The sequence below is a fragment of the Monodelphis domestica genome, chromosome 8 (genome assembly GCF_027887165.1).
Source record: "Monodelphis domestica isolate mMonDom1 chromosome 8, mMonDom1.pri, whole genome shotgun sequence".
Classification (NCBI taxonomy): Eukaryota; Metazoa; Chordata; class Mammalia; order Didelphimorphia; family Didelphidae; genus Monodelphis; species Monodelphis domestica.
In genome coordinates, this window is record NC_077234.1 from 209,545,453 (window position 1) to 209,566,074 (window position 20,622).

Consider the following 20,622-nt stretch of genomic DNA (forward strand, 5'->3'; position numbering starts at 1 on the left):
CTGCTAGGATAAGGAAGAGAATAGAGACAAGAAAACATATCTAAATAGTTCAATCAACCAGAAACACCTTTGTGGAAAAACTGTTTCAGGAAAATAAAATTAATAACATGTACTTAAAGCAAATATTCCTCTTGGATTTTGCTTACTCTGTAAATGCTAATCTTAACAGGATTAAATTTGTATTACTATAGCACATCAGAGCAAAAATATAATACTGTGTATATTCTTACATTCCTCTGAGTCTTTACTTTACTTAAGGGACCATATAAGTCAATGGATTGATTTCTATAACTTATCAAAATAATTTACAGTCACACTTCATGTTGGAAATTTATCTTAGTAATTCATCCAAAATGTTAGAACCTAAAAATGTTCTTCAATTACTTTATAAACATTCTTAAGCATACCTCAGCAGATTTCGGGGGGGAAAAAAAAACAGAAGATACCTGAAGTCTCAGAAGATTCAATGTTGCCACTGCCATACACTCTTTCTCCTGTGGTGGTGGCCAGTCAGACGTGCCATCCATTCCCTCACTTACTTGTCGTAATAAGAGATCCAACTGTTCAAATGTCATTGGGCAGACATCCACCACAAAAGGTACACGTAGGCCAATAGACCACTCAGAACAAGAAGACCAAGCAAAACTCTATACATGAAATTAAAGTACCTAAAATGAATCTCCAAAAGTCAATTTGATGTGCTACACAAGTTACAATAGATTGTAAATATTAATGACAGTCATTATTTAATGCTTCATCATTATAACTGTCATTTTCTAAAATAATTTCCTCCTTTATCTTTCTTTTTTCTCCAAATGAAACCCAATTGCTAAAATTCTCTAACACTCCCTATTTGTCAGGTTTGTCTCTTTGTTATCACCGTATCAGAGGTGTTTAACCTTTTTTGTGTCATGGAGGGACCTACCTTTGACAGTCTAATAAAGTCTATGGACTCCTCAGAATGTTTTGAAAGGTGTAAAATAAAATACAATAGGATTACAAAGGAAACCAACTATGCTAAAATATTGTCATCAAATCACTTTTAAATGAGTTCATAGGCCCCAAGTTAAAAAGTCCTTTTGTAATCTCTCTTCTACACCTTCTCTTTCCTTCAATCTATATTGTATAATCTATACTATACTACTGGCATATCAACCAATACTACGTACTGGTTCCAAGACAGAAGAGTGGTAAGGGCTAGGCAATGGGAGTTAAGTGACTTGCCCAGGGTCACACAGCTAGGAAGTGTCTGAGGCCAGATTTGAACCTAGGACCTCCCATCTCTAGGCCATCAAAGTGCTAACTTTTAAAAAATTCCACTCTTCAACTCAAAAAATGTGTTATTGTGGCAACTAGATCATGGATGACAAAATAGACTTATAGACTAAAAAATAAAGAAAAAATATATCTGACTGTTACTATCCCACAAGTACCCAATATGAAAGTAACTTTTAGGTGATAATTTATTATGTGGGAGGTAAGAGTTGGGTTATTGCTATATATTTGCTGAATATAAATTCTAAATATAAAATAACTAATAATTTCATTATTTATGAGGTACATATGAACAATATAATTGATTTCTAGTCTTTAAGCACTAAATATATTCTTAAGATGAAAAGAAAACTAATATTTATTCTCTCATAAAGTTGCCAAACAATCAAGCAAACTAAGCAGACAGAATTGATGTGAGGTAATCTAAATTGTTTTTGAACTTCTGAAATAAGACATGTTCACAGAAGTATGTTTCTAAGAGTTTTATTTTAAAAACCTGAATTAGGCCAAAGGCTAATAAATGCTATGAATTTTTTTCCTTAAATCATAACTAGTTGAAGTCTCTATTGACAAACTAACAATTAATAGTACAATTAATATTGGTCATCACTAATAATGTTCCTACCAATAAACATTCTTTTGTTTAGTTGCCTTTATTCACCCTATTTCACCTAAAGACAAACATGTCAATAAAAACATCAGAAATTACTTTTTCATGCATTCTATTTCTTAATCCAGTGAGTCATTCACTCTGTCTATAATAAAAATATGACCATAACTTCCTAACTCCCCGTCTACAATACTAAGTGGCTTTTAGATCACAAGAATGGTAAAACTTAATTTTATTCACATAAGAAGCCTAACAGAATATATTAAATTTGGAGGCAAATATGACTAAATCCAAAAAATATTATCCTAATTTACTTTAACATACTCTATGTTAAAAGACAGTTATAGTTTAATTTGTATCAGTTAAGTGATTAATATCTTTTCTTCTATTCAGGAAGAGAAACAAATACTGGATTAAAATATCAGATAAGATGTTTCTTCTTCTTACTCTAACAATTTTTTTTTTAGCTGAAAGTTGTATTGGTTACCTGAGCAGGACCACAAGCAATTCCAACTATATGTTTTGTATCCAATCCTGGCAATGCAGTAGGTTCTGGTTTGGTAATCCGAAGGGTATCAAAATGCTGACACTGATCATTGCTCCCCCAGCTATGAACTTCACTATCCTCAGTAAGTGCTAAACAGTGTGTGGAACCAGCAGCCACATCAACTACTTTTTTACCTATGGGGCAAAAGGAAATTAAAGTTCTCCATTAATTATAAGATTCTGATAGCAATAAAAAGAACTTAAGAGCACATCATAACTGGTTTTACAGTTAAATTGTATTCTCTGAACTTGTTAGCGTGATCCTCTCAATAAATTTAAATATATACTATAGAGCATTATTGTCCCCATCTTAAAGATGGGAAACTTTCATTCAGAGAAGCTAAGTGATGTGACCAAGGATCACAACTGAATTCAATAAATGTTTATTAAGCACCTTTTTCTGAAGAACTTCATGTTAAATCCTACTGGATACTAATACTAATGCCAGCCCTTACATTAGAATTTTGTGGCTTTGAATCCAATTATTACAGGAAGCAATCTCTCAAGAAGTCAGATATAAGAAATCAGAAGATACTTAAAAGTAAAATAAGTGTGAGTCAATGATTTATTATTTAGTAGGATTCATCTAGATTTTAAGAGTACTACTAGACTTTAAATCATATATGTAGCTTATGAACTACAAATTTTAAGTGCCAATAATCTAAACAGTGAATACTGAAGAAAAAGTGAAATGTTAAAGTTCACTGTCCCTAACCAAACTTTTCCCTCAAGCAAATGCTTTTCAAATAACTTCATCACCTCTTTTCTACTACTGCCACATCACTTCTCAAAAGGAACTTTTGCTTTTTTAATCAAGCTCTTTCAAAGAAATTCTTTTTGCTGAAATCAGCCAAAAAAAATTCTTTTGAGAATCATCAATAGTCTGAATGAGCAAATGTTAACAAATATTTCAATTTATATGTGGCAGAACAAGACCGACACAAAAAGAATTTCCTAAGACATTGTAACCTTCCAAAGCCAACTGGTACTAAAAGGCTCCCAAACAAAGACAGTAGAAGCTGTGTTCTAGGCACAGACAGCACAAGCTACATCAGAAACTTCTATAAAATACAAGTAAAAAATAACAATAGCAAAATAAATCTGAAGACCCAAGAATAATGATAGGTTAGCATACTCAAAAACCATAACAGATGAAAATTATGTTTACTTAAAGAGAAAAATACAAAGGGGAGAATATCACTGTAAAGTTAATCAAGTATACTGTACTAGTAAATTACAGTTCAATTCAACTAACAATTTTTAAAAGATCAACAAGGAGAAATAGGGCACTCAGACAGGAAGAGTTCCTACCCTCATGTAGCTCAGTAACATATATATTCAATACCAAATCCTGCATGGTAAATGCATAGAGGATAGCAGGCAAAGTATCGCTTGCAAGGTCTGAGGAAAGGACAAAGTAATGCATTTGAAAAATTCAAAGAATTTTGTGCAATACACAACTATTATTAAAAACAGTATAAATATGCTTCCTTTAAACATAATTGTATATTGGTTGGTAATATTTAGAAGGAATTAAAATGTGTCATTCTAAATAAATGTCAAATGTATGTATATAAATTATATGTATATATTTGCATATACACATGCAGTACTACATTTAATATTCTTTATAGAATAATTTTTACTTATTTTTTTTAACACAGGGAGCCTAAAAAGCATACCATAATGTAGCACCAGTCACTATAAGAATCTAAATTTGCTTGGTTGATATTTCTATCATATTGTGGATACCTGCAATTAACAATGATGAGTGAAGGCTTTAAATCTATAAATGAAGAGAAATATAAGTTTTAGTTAAAAAATATTAAAGCCTTCCCAAAAAACTATCAAAAAAACCAACTCCCTCATATGTCTAGCTAAGGAGTAGAGGGAAAAACGAACAAAGCAACCACCTTGTTTTTTATTTTGCAGTGCACTGACCTTGTAAGCCTTCTAATAGTTTGGGATATCGAACATGTTCCTCTGTTCCATGCCCAAGCCTCTGATTGTCACCTTTTCCCCAGGAGTAAACTTGACCATCTTTCGTTAAAGCAACAGAAAATTGACTCCCACAGCGTACTTTAACAACATCAAGGTCTTGAAGTTTTTCAATCAGTTTTGGTGTTTTACAACCATCACTACCACCTCTTCCTAGTTTTCCATAATCACCATCACCCCAAGACCATACTTGACCTGGAAAAGAAAAATATGATACTCATTTTAAGGAATACTACATTTTTATAATCATTGAGGATAATGACATATTTTATAATATGTAAATTAGTACTAAAATATCCAAGATTTATTCCCCTATGTGAATAGCTGCTTAGCTGTTTCTCCCCAAAAGTGCAGGATTTTAAATTCAAATTCCTCTTAGTATATTTGCCTATCATTCACAATATATCAAGACCTTTTTGGAATCTGAGTTGTGTTCTTTGTTCTCTTTGTCCATTCTGAGTTTACACTTGTGAAAGAGAATCCTTTATTCTCTCTGTCTATCCTAAGTTAACACTAACTTAAGTACCCCTACTTAGTTGAATCAACAACAGTTTGAACTAGGTGGAGGAGCTTACAAACTACTTAGTGAATTCACACCCTATGAGTATTCACCTCTCTAGAAGGTGAGATTTAGAAAATTCACACCCTTAGATGAGAACTTAACCTTCAGAAGGTGAGAAGTTGATCCCACAGACACTGCCCCGTGGGCAGTGCTAGACAATTTGGAAACTATGATTGGCCCCTGTGAAGAAGAGCAGGGACAAAAAGTCACCATAAAAGCAAGCCTTGAACTACCTCAAAGCAGATTGTCATTCAGAAGATAGTCTGAAGAGACTGTCTTCTAGAAATAGCATTAGATAGTCTTTAAGGGAGCTTTGCTGGAGACTGCAGCTTGGATCATGGGCTTGGAGTCTGGCTTCAACTTAGATTCTGACTCGTAGACTACTTCATTGGGTGAGTGAAAGAATGACTCCTTTCTCAGTTTCCTAATAGACTAGCTTTCATCTTAGAGGAAGCCAAATGGTAACTTGCTACCAGCCTTCCAGGTTGAGAGATAATTAATCTTTGCCTGGATTAAGCAGACCCAGAGTAAAACATTTAGGTTGATAAGAAAGATAACCTCTCTAACCCCCCCTCTCATTTCTCTTCTTTATTCTTTATTCTCTGTTTGTATATATTTGTAAATAAATGTCTGGCTTGAGATATAATATGGGCGACCACACAGTTTCATAACACTATTGTCCAACCATTAATTTCCACCTTTACAATATCAAAATGGCAACAAATTCCTAAGAAAAATAAAGTTATTTTAGAAAACTTAGCTTCACAATTCTTCACATATAAAAAACTGGCCATAAATATTAAATTTTTTTATCTCTAATTTACAGTTAATTCAAATTGGCATAGAAATGACAGGGAAAAGAAAAAAAATGGAAAGCTCACTTGATGCTTATCTCCTTTGACTTCAGTTAAGTACTACTTTAACCAAAAAGAAATTATAACTCAGATTCCAAAAAGGTCTTGATATATTATGAATGATTGGTCAAATCTATTATGAGGAATTCAAATGTAAAATCCTGCAATTGGGGGAGAAACAGCTAAGTAGCTATTCACATAGGAGAATAAATCATGGATATTTAAGTACAATTAGGCAACAATGTAACACTCTACCCTAACCCTCACCCCCCCAAAAAAAAAAACAATCACTGGTTTATTAATAAAGAAGAATAGAGTCCTAGAAAATATCTGCAAAATTATGTTCAATTCTAATAAATATATTTATATGCATATTGTTAAATGGCTCAACAAGCTGAAGCATATCCAATAAGGAGCAACCATGACAGTGGAAAGTCCAAAGAGCATATCATATGAGATATATCTGAAGAAACAGGATGTTTAGCCTAAAGGAAAAAAGAGGCCAAGTTCTGATTGTTTATTTGGCTCTTTCCCCCCCACTCTGGAGTAGGGAGAGTGAGTGGAAAATAAAGAAGGTATGGAAAAGAAATATTATTGTCATCAATTTTTGAGGATTGCCATCCAGAAGAGAAAAGGCAGACATTTTCTCTGACACTAGAAAATAGAAATGGAACCAAAGAATAAAATTAGCCTGATTCCAAATCAAATAGTATTTAAATTTCACAGTTAAGAACAAGAACTTCACAGTAAATGGTATATAGTTCTCTTCCTTTTTTTAAACCTTTACCTTAGAATTGATACTAAATATTGGTTCCAAGGCAGAAGAACATTAAAGGCTAGGTATTTAGCATTAAGTGACTTGCTCAAGCTCACCAAGCTGGGAAATGTCTGAGGTCAAATTTGAAGCAAGAACCTTCCATCTCTAGGTATGGATCTCTATCCAATGAGCCACCTAGCTGCCCCTAGATGGCATACAGTTCTAGGCTTTATATGGAAATCTTTTGAAATTTTCTTTAGTCCTACACAGTAAATCTTGGAGTCCTAAAAATCACAGATGTTAAGGCATCATTAAATATTGATTTCCCACTCCACTAAAATTGGAAGTGGCAATAGTCATTGTCTTCTTCCTAAAAAGCAATACATTAGAAAAATACCTATAGTTCTAAGTATGCAAAAAAATGAAATACTATAAAGTATTTTAAATACAAAATTTTCAAATACTTATGTGACTAAGTAACCTAACCAACACAATTATGAAGTAAAAAGTATTCTATTTCAAGTCACCATATCTAATCTAACATTCACCTACATGGGGATACAATACCACACTTAAAAGCAGAAAACTAGTGCAGAAGGATAAATAAGGTATAAATAAAGCTGAACTGCAGTCAATGGATCTAAGTTCAAATTCCAGCTTTGTCACTAGTTATTATGACCTAAAACAAATCACAACCTCTAGGCCTGAGTTTTCTCAACTACAAAATAAAGGGATTGGACCCAGATGACCTCTATGATCCACTATAGTACTTTAAATTGAATGATTCTATGATTCCAATAGGTTATTAATACTTCCTATCTCTTGACAAACCATTTAGGTTTTTCAATTATAAGTAAGAAACAAAACCTTAGTTGGCTTGAGACAGAAAGCTAAATTAAATGACCTGTTGAGACCAATTTAAAATCCAAAATCTATTATTTTAATGTCTTAAATAAAGCTTATCTGTTCAAACTGAAATTTGAAGCCAAAAGTCCTTTTAAAAGAATGCCTAGTTAGAAAGTTAAAAAGTGCTTATGGGGAGAAAATTCATTTTTCCATTTTCCACTTACCATTCTCAGTCACTGCAAGAGTCTGAGCATCCCCACTCCCACAAGAGACATCAATGACCTTCAGTCCTTTAAGTCCAGTTACTAGCATTGGAATTGTCTGATCTTCACTTGAGCCTTCAAAAGAAAAAGTTCTGACAAATCAATCAATCAGCATGTTTATAAAATGCCTCTTATGTGCTAAACACTTAAGATACAAATATAAAAAAGTGAAATAGTTCCTACCCTAAGGAAAATCACATTTCCTTATTGTGCTCAAACAAGAGCTATCCTTAAATAATATAGTATAAAAATAAAAACATACCATGTCCCAGTCTGCCATAATTTCCTCGACCCCAAGTATATAACTCTCCTTCAGCTGTAATAGCTGCACTATAAGTACTTCCACATGCAATATGCACTACATGTTTCCCAGCTTGCTTTCCTGAGAGAGCAGATATCATCTTAGGTTCTTCTAGAGGCCTAATGAGACACAGAGAGAACAAGAGAACTTCTAAAAATTTAAATAGTTTAAAGGTATCTAGGAAATGACAGTATAAAGCATTTGTTGTGAAAGATCATGATTATAACAACTGCAAGTGGTACAAAATTATCTTTAAAAATGTTTAATGAAAATATGACAATATTTTTCACAACTATATATAACATTGTGAAGATGGGATTAACTCTCCCCTTCTTACTTGTAAATTTAATCAACAAAAAGCAAAACTACCCCTACTTAACATTAAAATATGAGAAGTCCACAAACCAACCACTACTGGGAGTTTGCACCTTCAGAAATAACTGACTGCCCCCTGGGCAATCCTAAGCAAATTTAAATTGGTCCCCATAAAGAGGAGGAAGGAACAGGAAGTGACACAAAAGAAGGGTCTTTAAAAGTGGCTGCAACTTCCTGTGAGGGAGTCTTAGAGCTTTTTCAAGGCTTTGGAGACTAGTGGAGGACCTTCTTTCTTTAGCATGGACCTGGGACTCTAGCATTTGGTAAGAATGCTCTGGGATCTTCTCCCCTTGGACTCTGGATTATTGAGCTGACCCTCCTTCCCTGACTTCCAGAGAGATTAACACCAGATGGGCCTCCCTCTTGGAGGAGGCTGCATAGGTGAAGCCCTTGCTTAATTTACCTCTGGGACCTCCAGCTGGGCCTTCTGGAGTCCTGCAAGAGTAGAGCTAGGTGCCAGAGCAAATATTTAGCTTGTTAGGTTAACTGCTTTCTCTACCCTCTTTCATAGTCCTCTCTTTTTACTCTTTCCCTCTATTTTATAAATAAAATTTATAAAAAGTTTGTGACTTGAGATATATGAATTTCGATGACCACATTCTCTTATATTTAATCCAACATTAATTTTAATACCTACAACATGTCTTATAGCACATAATTCAAAGGATCAAGCAAATACAAATGTAGTCTCAATTGAGCATATTCAGCAAACCCTCAAAAAATATTTGAACAAATACTATATTCCTAATCATGAACAATTTAGTCTTATTTGCATATAAACTATTTCATAGTTAAGATTAAATACTAAAGATGTTTATTTTTCTGTTTCAGTCTTTTAAGGCTAGATATTCTAATCTGAAAAAGGCTATTTCCTATAAAAAATCATTTATTGTCTCATAAGAAAACAGTGATAATACATACACCGTATCACCATGGCCTAACCGTCCACCATCTCCACATCCCCAAGAGAAGACCTCTCCAGTGGCTGCCAAAGCCAGGTAATGGTGACCATCAGAATGTGCAGCAATTTTCACAATATTTCTAGAGGCAAGACCCTGAACTAGTTGTGGTCCCTAAACAGGATAAAAATACAAACAAAAAATAGTCACAAGAAGAGAAATCAGTAAAATAACTTAAAGATAGAATCCAGTAATACATTATACATAAGCAAAGCCCTCACTTTCTAGGAACCCTTAATGTCCTAAGTAAGACTCTTAAGTTCGTCAGTCACAATGCTGCCCAATTTCTGCACAGTGACTTAGGCTTTTCAACATGCTTTATTATGAACATCATCAAATTTTAACTTCTAAAATACAGGAACCTTTTTGGCCTTTATAATTTTTAAAGAGATGTATAAAGTAGTATATTAAAAAAATCTAGAGGACCAATACATTACATTTCAAGAATATCAATAATATATTTTTTGCATCTTGTTAGTCTGGACTATTTTAAGTCATTTTCTATAAGTTATTGCAAAATAATTATTTGCCCTACCAATCCATCTGAATGAGAAGATAAATATAATAATAGGGAGAAACATTCCTAAGTAAATAAAAAAAAGACCAAAAAAAGGTGAAAATGAGAACCACACTGATAAATCAGTGATAGTGCATGAAATCTAAAAGAGGGGACTGATGAAATTAAAACAAATCAAAATTATTCAAGTTCAGAAAATGAATAAATCTAAGAGAATTTTCAGTTTCATTATGCTGCAAATACAAATCTAGATCAATATTACAATATTTTAAAAAAAGTTTGGAATGGAGGAAAAACACCTACCAGTGTGTCACTGTTGTAAGCCTGCATGTAAACTCTCCCATTCCGAGATAAAATTAGGAAACGCTTTTCTGCACAGGCAATCTGTGTGATCCCAAGATTTGCGAGTCCCTCACATTGAATTGGGCCAATCACATTAGCATAGTATTTCCATCCTATTAAACCCCAACCTATGACTTCTTGTAAAGATCCCTGTAAGACAACAAATTCAATAATCATTTTTAAGCACTGTAGATGTCCTAGGCATAAATATTTTCTGCTTTATTTCTGATACAGTTTTAAACTTAATGTATTTCCTGGTAACTGCAAAAATATTCTAGAACACTATTCCTGTGTAATGAAATATGATAGCAAAGCAATGCTATGATCAAAGCATCTCATGGGAAAACTAAAATAGGCTTTACTCCTGAACTTTTATATATGTAGAAAAAAAGAAAGTTATTAATATCATAAGCATCATGATACTGCTAACATTAAAAATCTAAGATACAGCTGATACACCCCTTTTGAATGGCTGTTATGAGTTGTTTGCCATTATTAGTGCAAAAAACTGGATGGCCAATCATCACCACCAAGTTCATCCAGATCTTTTCTGGCAGAGAGTTAACAAGTGAGGATGGGGGCAAGAGCAGAGCTTTCTAAGATTGTATGTGGAACAAATGGTAAAAAGGAAAAAATTAATGCTTTAAAATTTAAGGAATTAAAGCTAGAAATTGGGGCACCCTGAAGAAATAGACATTGAATGGTTCAAATCATTTGGGCTAGGTTTAGACTCAAAGCAATATGGCTTCAAAAGCAAATTTTAAACAATGTTTATACATAAAATCAAAGTTAATAATTATAAGTTGATTTAACTTGGCTATTCAAATGTTAAATGCAATTGGTTTGCTGTCATTTTGCTGCTCTCAGAACATCAAAACGTCTCTCAAATGATAGAAGTTAGGGACTTAAACTGTGGAAAGTATAACAGATAAATAGCCATTTTATAAAAACAAAAGGATTGATTAAGCTATTCCAATACCAGATCTCAAAATCAACACTAGGGATTCATGTGGTAGTTAATGTAACATGTAGCTTTATCTAGCTACAGTTTTCATTTGTGTATACATTTGTATGTATACATATATTTTGTTTGTGTGTGTATATGTGGGGGGGTGGGTGTGGGTGTGGGGGTGTGTGTGTGTATACATACATACTGTTTGCCCCATCCCAGCATAGCCTCACTCATTTCATCAACCAAAATTTGTCATTTTTCTCATCCTTACAATGGGGATGCCACCTGTGATAACTACCACAAATGATAATCATGAGATTCAAGTTAAATAATACATTAAAACCAATCTACAAACTATAAGGCCTTCTACAGTGTTAGCTATTATTACTCCCAAGTCAAAGAGAAGAGAAAAAGGAAAGTCCAAAGGTTCTCTCCTCAAGAAGAGGTTTAAAAAGCATTCGGGCTGGTTGGGCAGAACAGTAGACCAGAGCAAGGAATCTCAGGAAGAATATGTATCTAGAAAAAGAAGAGGCATACAGAGGAGGAATGAGCAACTAAAGGGATATTGGCTGAAGTCAGAGTTCAATACCAGAAGGTTAGGAGATGGAGTTCAGCACAGAGATCAAGGAAATTTGCAGCACAAAACTTCTTGGAGGTAAGTATGCCTAAAGTATAAAACACTGCCTTGCAGATCCTTCTAAATTAAATTCAGATGGATACCTTCTTGTCTGGGGAGTAATACTCAAGAAAATAACCAATTCTTAGAAGTGGCAGGTATTTTAAGGACTTTCAAGACCTTAGGTAGAAAATAATTTATTCCTATCCTCCAATAAGTCCAATTCTCCAAGTTAACTCTTTAAAGTTTATGGTTAAATTCAGAGTTTTCTCAAGCTTGCCAGGTTCAAGCAGATGGCTATTCTTCAGGAATGGTCATCAAATGTTGGTTGTCAATAGCAATTGATAAGCCTCAGGAAAAAATGGGATAAAATAGGGAAAGGAGCATTGGCAGTCAATTCCTTATAGGACTTAAGCAGATTGGGGACAGGTATAGTTTTAGATAAGATGAACAAGGAATAATTTCTTACTCAGAAAAGCAAATAAAAAGGCTAATAAATAGGAGGCTACAAGGACACTATTAGTAAACCAGGATAGGGGTTTTTTGTTTCCTCACCTTTGAGTAGGAATTTTTTCATGATGATTTAGCCTACAATGAACAGTGAAACTGTGGAAGGAGCCTTTAAAGCAGGAACTAGACATAAATTAATTCCTGGCTGTGACAATTCTCCACTATACCTATCTCACCTATAAAATGGTGATAACATCACAAGGTTGAGAGAACGCATTTTGCAACTACAACATGCCATGTGGATTATCAACATTTTTAATAATATATGAAAAAGTCTTTTAAAAATTTTGTTCATAAGTACCATTTGTCATCTTAGAAACTAAATTTGTAAAAAGAGTTTGCAAAAATAGTCAATACTTCCAAATATGTTAGTTGATAAATTTCCTGTGAATCAAAAATAGTTCAAAAAGTAAATGCTATCATCAGAACAGGACTGCAACAAGAAAATGTAAAGTTTCATTTGAAATTATTAACTTAAAATATAATAACAATAATTAAAATTCCTGATATAATACAATATAGAAAACTTCATTACAGTAAATACCTTATGAGATGTAGGAGAGCTACATTGAGGAGGCATGCAGGGAGTAGCCAGACGATCTAAATGTGCCATAATCACTACTGCAGTTTGACGCAAATCAATAGCCAATTCATTGTCTTGTGGCAAAGTAAGGTACCTCAAAAAACTTTCATTAGGACTCAGAGGACCAGACAGCATCTAAAGGAAAGAGAGAAAAAATTATATTAAATCAATCATTTAAAAAAAAGGTCAAAAATATAAAAATACTAATAATTTACCAATTAATGGATACAAATGGCAAATCTACTTCTCTTAGCCATCTAAAGAGCAATACTAATAGAATACCTGAATGAACACTAAACAAATTACAAAGATAATTAGTCAAATGTTCCAATTGACCATTATACAATCTGGAGAATTTTTCACATGAAGATCTAGCATATAAGTGGAGGTGTCAAGGTATTTGTATTTTTCAGTTCAAGTTAAAGAAACTATCATAAATTTCCTGTTTTCAAAGTTCAAATCATATTTCTCATTTTTCTATAAGTAAAAAGCTCTCAGTTTGAAGATTATCAAATGTTAATATATAGCAGGGCAAGTAACTATAATATGATGACATGTTTTCAATAAAAAGACTTGGAAAAAAAGGTAATATTTCAAAGGTTTTTTACATGAGTTTATAAATTGTATTCTTTCACATCTAATGTTGGGGCTAAAATCCAACAATTAAGAAACTAGGCCCTCTCTATAACAATATTATGGAGAGGGGGGAAAAATAATATTAAATCTCCCAAGCTTAAACATTTTCAAAATAAATCTAAATGGGAAAAAAAACAAGAATTGAAAAATAAGGACTAATTAGTTTTTTGGTTTTGTTATTGGGGGATTTTTTTTACCTTTTTTTCCTCAAAGCTGAGAAATCAGATCATGCCAATCTAGTCAAAAGCAATATCATTTTTCTTTTAAGTTAGAGCTTTTACAGCCTCAACCACTTATCTTATAACTAACTTCACACTGCCCTATGAATATCTCAGATGGTTGTTCTGTTAACTTTTTTAATTAGGTAACTTAAACTTACCATTGATTTTACAAACTAAAAGGAAAGGAGATAAAAATCTATCCATCAACCAACAAGCATTTTTTAAGTATCTACTATGTACCAGGCATTATGCTAAGCAATAGAAATATAATTTTGTAAAAATTATGTTGTATGTAATTGTATTAAATGAAGTAAGCCTGCACTCAAAAGAACTTTCCATTCTAATATGAGGCAAAAACATATATAAGTACATACAAAATAACTATAAAAAGAATAGAAAGTAATTAAATAAAGTGAGTTTGGGGGGGAGGCATTAACAGTTGAGTCAATTAGAAATGGTTATATCCAGATGCTGGTGTTTAAGCTAAGTCTTGAAGTAAAAGAGAAACTCTATGAGTTGGAAGGAGGAAAAGTAGGAAGACGGCACAAAGATGTTAAATAGTGTCTTGTGTGAGGAAAACAGAAAAGACTGGTTTTGGTGGACTGTAAAGAGTGAGGCAGGTAATAAATGCACAATGAGGCTGGGAAGACAGAATGGGGTTAGATTATGAAAAGCTATAAAAGCTAAAGAAAAGAGTATATTTGATCTTAGAAGTGACAGATATCAATGGATTTTACTAAGTAGGGAAATCACATGGTCAGATCCAGAGTTACAGAAAATAATTTGGCAAAAGTATAGAGGACAAACTGCAATTGATTGAACTGAGGGAGAGAAACCAATTACAAGATTTAGTTGTCAAGTCATTTCATTTCAATATCTGACTCTTCATTACTCCACTTTGGAGTTTTCTTAACAAAGATAATGGAGTGGTTTGCCATTCTCCAGCTCATTTTACAAATGAGGAAAATGAGGTAAACATGGTTAAGTGACTTGTCACTTAAGTCACACAGCTAATAAGTATCTGCAGCCACATCTGAACTTGCAAAGATGGGTTTTCCTAACTCCAAGTCTAGTGCTCTATCTACTTTTTCCAATTGCCCCTTCGAGGTCATTTCAATAATTTAAATGTGAGATCATCAGGATATAAATTAATCTGGTATCTTTGTAAATAAAGAGAAGAGACTGAATGTTGTAGAAATAAAAATACAAAGATTTGGCAACTGGCTATATAGGGTTAGGAAGAATAATTAGATTATGAATCTTAGAGTCTAAAAAGGACTTCAACAGAAAATAGGGGTTTGAGAGATAGTTTGGGGGGGAAGAAAAATTCAAAAGCAGGTAGGTCCCTAAGTGGAGAGTCCAGGCCCGGAAACAGGAGGTCCTGAGTTCAAATCTAGTCTCAAATGCTTCCTAACTGTGTGAACCCAGGCAAATAACTCCAGTTCCCCAGCCTTTGCCATTCTTTTGCCTTGGAATGGATACCTACTATCAATTCTAAAATAGAAGGTAAAGATTTTCAAGAAGAGAAAAGATAAAGGAGATCAACTTTAGACAGATAAGAGTTAAAAATGTCTCCAGGCATCTGGTTTAAAATATTCAACAGGCAATGTGTTGAATATTTTCATAATCTAATGTGTGGCTGAAGCTCAAGGGAGAGAGAGACTCAGTCTGTGTATACAGATTTGTGAATCATCTGCATAAATATGATCATTAAACCCATAAGAACAGCATAGTCAAGAAAGTTAGTTAGAAAGAAGAAAAGATGAGCATTACAGAGTCTTAAAGAATATTCACAATATATGGTGATGTGATATGGATAATGAACCAGCAAAAGAATCTGAAAAGTGATTAGACAAACATTTATATGCCTAGCAACCTGTATATATAGACAAATATTCTAAACTTATTAATACTCCCCTAATGATTGTTTTTGTACAAAAATACTGCAGTTTAGGGTTGGGTTTTATATATATCTGAGTGTGTGTGTATATATATAAATATATATATATATTTATATATATACACATATATATATGAGAGTATTTTCTGCTATGGATTAAAATCAGAAATTCATTTAATAAATTTTTAAAAGAAAAAGGAGGATTAATAAAAAGGCTATCAGAGTTATCTGTATTGCTATAGTAAAAACTTTTTTGGTAGATTGTAATAAACATCTTTATATCTCCCATGACCTCTAACACTAAGTGCCTTGTTCATAGTAGGTACTCAATAATATTTTATTAATTTAATGTAAGCATACATTAAAGAAATCTATACTTAACAGGGTAATAACAATCCCATGAATAGTTACTGGAAGATTCCTACAATTAATGCAAAAATGATAAAAATCAGGAAGACTATTTCTTCTTATTCTGACCACTAACCATTTGAAGGCAACTTCAAGTCTATCACCATCCCTGACCACTGCTAAGAGAAGAGGATTCAGCCCTGCCTCTAGTCAGGGCATTGCCTGAGGAAAGAAATAAGACACCACAAAGCAGAGCCAAGACACAGAACATCTCATCACCTACTGTTAACTACTGGATCTGAGAAAGTCATAGTATCTTCTGCTCAAACTAAAACCCTATGTCAAACCAACACAGAATTCCTTTTCTCTGACAGTGAACAAACTTTTGCTTAAGAGAACGTTCAAAGCCACTATACTCTTTTCTAGATTCTCTTGCTCCCCTTTCTTATCACCATTCACACCTTGTCAAACTCCAACCTTAGATTACTCCATGACCTGCCACCTCTACTTCTACTCACATGCTGCTGAATGGAGCTATAGAAAGCAATGCCATTGTGCCAACTGGGTTCACTACATATTTATATGTTAGCTAATCTCAACCAGGTTTTCACAACAAGGCAATCCTTTTATTACTGCTCTCTATTTGATTCGCTGGTCCACTAACCACATCAAATGACCTAAATCTTTTCTTCTCTTCTCAGAATACTCTCTCCCTCTTCTCTAGTCTAAAGACCTTGCATCATACTTTACAAAGCATGTCAAAGCCACTCGCTGTGAGATCCCTCTCTTCTGCTTCTCATCTCACTAACACTTGACTTCATTCCCTACTGTAGCATTGGTGAAGTATTGGCATGCATGATGGGGTAGCACTGGGAGAGCTGTCCATTCCCCCTCTTCCCAGCACCTGAGAACATTTTTGCCTGTCCCTCCCCTCTGTCCAGGCACCCAAAGTGAGCACTCCCTCCCTGTGTTCTCTGGAGATATGTTGGGGGGAGTGGGGGAGAGACAGCTTCAAGTTAAGTTTTGACATGCAACCTCAAAAACATTTGCCAACTCTGCCCTACTGTATTGCCTCCTTTACCCATTTATGAAGAAGTTATGACATTCCTTCCAATGTCAGCCCCTCTACATGTGCCTTGATTTCATCTCTTCCTCATCTTCTGTTGAAGATTGCATGAACTATTATCTCTCCCTTCTCCCTAATATTCAGTCTTTCTATAGGCTCCTTCCATGCTGCCTACAAACATGCCCAAGTCTCCACACACCCCTATCTTTAAAAAAAAAAAAACTCACTAAATTATGTCATTTCTGCTAGGTGTCAATTTATATCTCCCTTGCCCTTTTTTTGAAATAAATGTTCACAATAGGTGCCTCCCCTTCTATTCTTCCTGCTCTTATCTAAACCCTCTAGAATATAGCTCCGGACATAATCTCTCAAATGAAGTTTCTCTCCAAGTACCAATGATCCTACAATTGTCAAAGGTGATGTCTTTAAATTATCATCCTTCTTGACTTCTCTGAAACCTCTGACAGTCATTTATCATCTTCCTGGATATTCTCCCCTCTCATGGGTTTTCACAAACTTCTCTCACAGTTTTCCACCTACCTTTCTGACAACTCCTTCTTTGTATTCTTTGTTGGTTCTTCATTCATATAATATCCCCTAAGTATTTCCCAAGATCTTTCCTATGCACTCTTCCAATCTCTATACTCTGACCACATTACTTCCTATATTTCAATCAGCATCTCTATGTAAATTATTTTCAGATCTATAAAGCCAGCCTTAATTTCTCTTCTGAGCTCCAGTCATACATTTTCAACTATCTATTAAACCAATAAGATCTCAAACTCAAAATCTTTCCCTAAAATCCTACCCCTTTCCCTACCCCTCTTTGGAACTTCACTATTTCTATCAAGCACACATTCACTCTTTCAGTCACCCATGATCACTACGTTGGCATTATTATCACTTAAGCCCCACATCCAGGCAACTGCCAAATTTTGTCATTTGTATTTCTACAAAATCTCTCATATCCATCCCTTTCTTAATGCTCACACAGTGGTGCCTGGCTTAAGACCTTATCGCCTCTTACCTATCCTATTGCAACAGCCTCCCAATTAGTCTCCCTCTCCTAAACCGCTCTCATTTCCAATCCATCCTCCACAAAGCGGTCAAAGTAATTTTACCAAAGCAATATTCTGATCATGTTACACCCCTACTTAATGTAATCTAATCCAATAAGTATTTGTTAAGAGGGTGTTACAGTAAGCAAAGCATTATGCTAAAGGGCTAGGGATATAATTCATAAAGACAGTTCCTGCCTTAAAGGAGTTTATACTCTAAAGGAGGAAAAAGCAAACAAAAGGGAATGAAATAGAAAAATGGAATATCAAGGGATATCTTGATCTATGGAGATGAAACCAGGCAAAGCAGCAGATGCACAATAATGGAGTACACCCAAAAATCCAGCTTCTGTCCTCTAGAAGGAAAGCACTGTAAGGATTTAGTACTGTCCTCCAACCCTCCAATCTGAGGGGAGAAGAGGATGAGAGAGATAATGTCAATCAAGGCTTTTATAGCCCTGCAGAACATGACCACAATTTACCTTCTCAATCTTTTAAGTACTAATCCTATTTGCCACACTCTGTGGTCTAGCCAAACTAACCTCCCTATCATTCCTGTCAAACAAACTCCAAATCCTCTTTCCACAATTTTGTGCTATCTATATTTCCAAATGAGAGGGGTTCCCACCTCACTTCTACCTCTTGTACATCATTATTTCCTTAAAACCTCTGCTTAAAGGTCACTTTCTATATAGTCTTTTTGATCCCCTTAATGCTCAAAAAAAAATTTTACCTTTTAATTTAGATAAACTTTGTATTATATTATCTATCAATTATTTCCCCAAACAGAATATAAACTCCTTGAGAGCATAAGCTCTTCGTTTTTGTCACTGTATTACCAGTGCTTAACAGTGTCTTCTATACAGTAAACATATAATAAATGCTTATTGATGGACTGGATTTTCTTAAATGTTTATATATAATCAGCAGTCCCTATACCATGTACTTTGTATGAAATTTTCAAAATCATTAATTCTACTTAAAACTACACTAAGTTAGTATACTAACTTAAGTATATGTATACTATACTAACTTAAAAGTATACTGTTAGATCACAAAAAATAAGTATTTATATAACCAAGTATCAAGAGGCCAATTCAGCTTTTCAACAAATACTTTCTCAAATGAGTGACATGAGTTTCAGATCATACAAAATGAAAGAAGTTTTTTGCAACCAGACTTGTTTCCTCAACTTTCTAAAGCAGTCATCTGATGACAGATGCAACATTTATACTGCTGACACCAAAGTTCTTTCACTTTTATGTTTTCATTCATAAATCAAAATGCCAAGAAATACACTTACTTAATTTACTTACAGGTTCATAAAGTTAGATGGGACTCATAAACATTTTTAATTATCTTAAATCATACAAATTAATTATCATTTAGGTACAAAATTGATAATGGTTACACTTACCTGAATCTCATCTTCAGAATTAGGCATGTCTTTATTACAGATTATACTCTGAAATCTTTGTAATAAAGGGAGAAGTGGTGCACTAGTTCCTTGGGCAGATCGTTCATTATCTGTTTCCCTCGTCCCATTGTCCCACAATTGAAGTAATAACATAATTGCTGATAACATTTGGCTAAAAGAAAAAATATTTAGTTACTAATCAAAGTATTTAAAAACTGAATATTTTGAATGTTCTATGAAGTAAATAAACAAAGATTCATAAAGGTTCTATAATTCAAAACCAACCAGATTACACCACCTGAAAACAAAACTTTTCATGAAATTCAGAAATGAACAAAATTTAACTTCACAAAGTACTGTCAGACTTTCTAAAAGGTTCAATGGTTAAATTATTAAAATTTATTCATTCTTCAAGGAATTTCTGTTCCCTCAAAAAGAAAGGAAAAGGAAAACAAAGAAGTTTCTTACATGTCAAAACATGGCAGCCAAAATTGGACTACAGAAACATATTTAGTTTTGTATTTTAAAAAGGCATTTAGAAAAGCTCTTTAATTGCCAGATATGGTACAACTGTTAATACAAAAGAAAGTGAAACAAAAGTATTTTGGATTTTACACTAAATATTCATCTTCTGATAATGGTTCATTTAAAATCTTGTAAAAGAGATATTAAAGACAGATTTATGCATTCCTCACCTTAGTGTGCCTCTCTGCACAGCCAACTCTAACAATATGGCAAGTGCTAAGTGTTGGTCTTGTAAAGGAATGTTTCCTGCCCCTTTGGTACTTGGAGTTCCATGAACATCACTATTTCAAAAGTAAAATGAATTGATTCAGAAAAATATTTATAGAAATAAAAAATATGATATGAACATTTATTTGAAATGAGTTCCAAATCCCAGCACTAACCTCCCACTGCCAATTAAAAAAAAATTTACAATGGAATAAAATTTCTAAAGTGTCCAATAGTGATTTTACAAAGCAAAAGCCTTGCTATCAATATTTTTGGAAATATTTAATGAACTTATATTTGATATATGTTTCAGATAAGAGTCAAAGCAGTATTTATATATATATATATATATATATATATATATCACTTAAAGATTTT

At 33.6% G+C, this 20,622-nt stretch overlaps 1 protein-coding gene across 4 annotated transcripts in view; it reads right to left on the reverse strand.

The window, feature by feature from the left end:
* Positions 1 to 20,622, reverse strand: part of HERC2 (HECT and RLD domain containing E3 ubiquitin protein ligase 2) — a 206,703-nt gene that overhangs the window by 131,622 nt on the left and 54,459 nt on the right. For all 4 annotated transcript variants that reach the window (XM_056807129.1, XM_056807128.1, XM_056807130.1 and 1 more), the window contains exons 8-17: positions 20,208 to 20,318; positions 19,513 to 19,684; positions 12,828 to 13,001; positions 10,167 to 10,355; positions 9,309 to 9,460; positions 7,974 to 8,131; positions 7,673 to 7,786; positions 4,373 to 4,624; positions 2,373 to 2,566; positions 447 to 647 (exon numbers count right to left, since the gene is read on the reverse strand). In XM_056807129.1, coding sequence (XP_056663107.1) covers positions 447 to 647; positions 2,373 to 2,566; positions 4,373 to 4,624; positions 7,673 to 7,786; positions 7,974 to 8,131; positions 9,309 to 9,460; positions 10,167 to 10,355; positions 12,828 to 13,001; positions 19,513 to 19,684; positions 20,208 to 20,318 — 1,717 coding nt within the window. The remainder of the gene's footprint in view (positions 1 to 446; positions 648 to 2,372; positions 2,567 to 4,372; positions 4,625 to 7,672; positions 7,787 to 7,973; positions 8,132 to 9,308; positions 9,461 to 10,166; positions 10,356 to 12,827; positions 13,002 to 19,512; positions 19,685 to 20,207; positions 20,319 to 20,622) is intronic.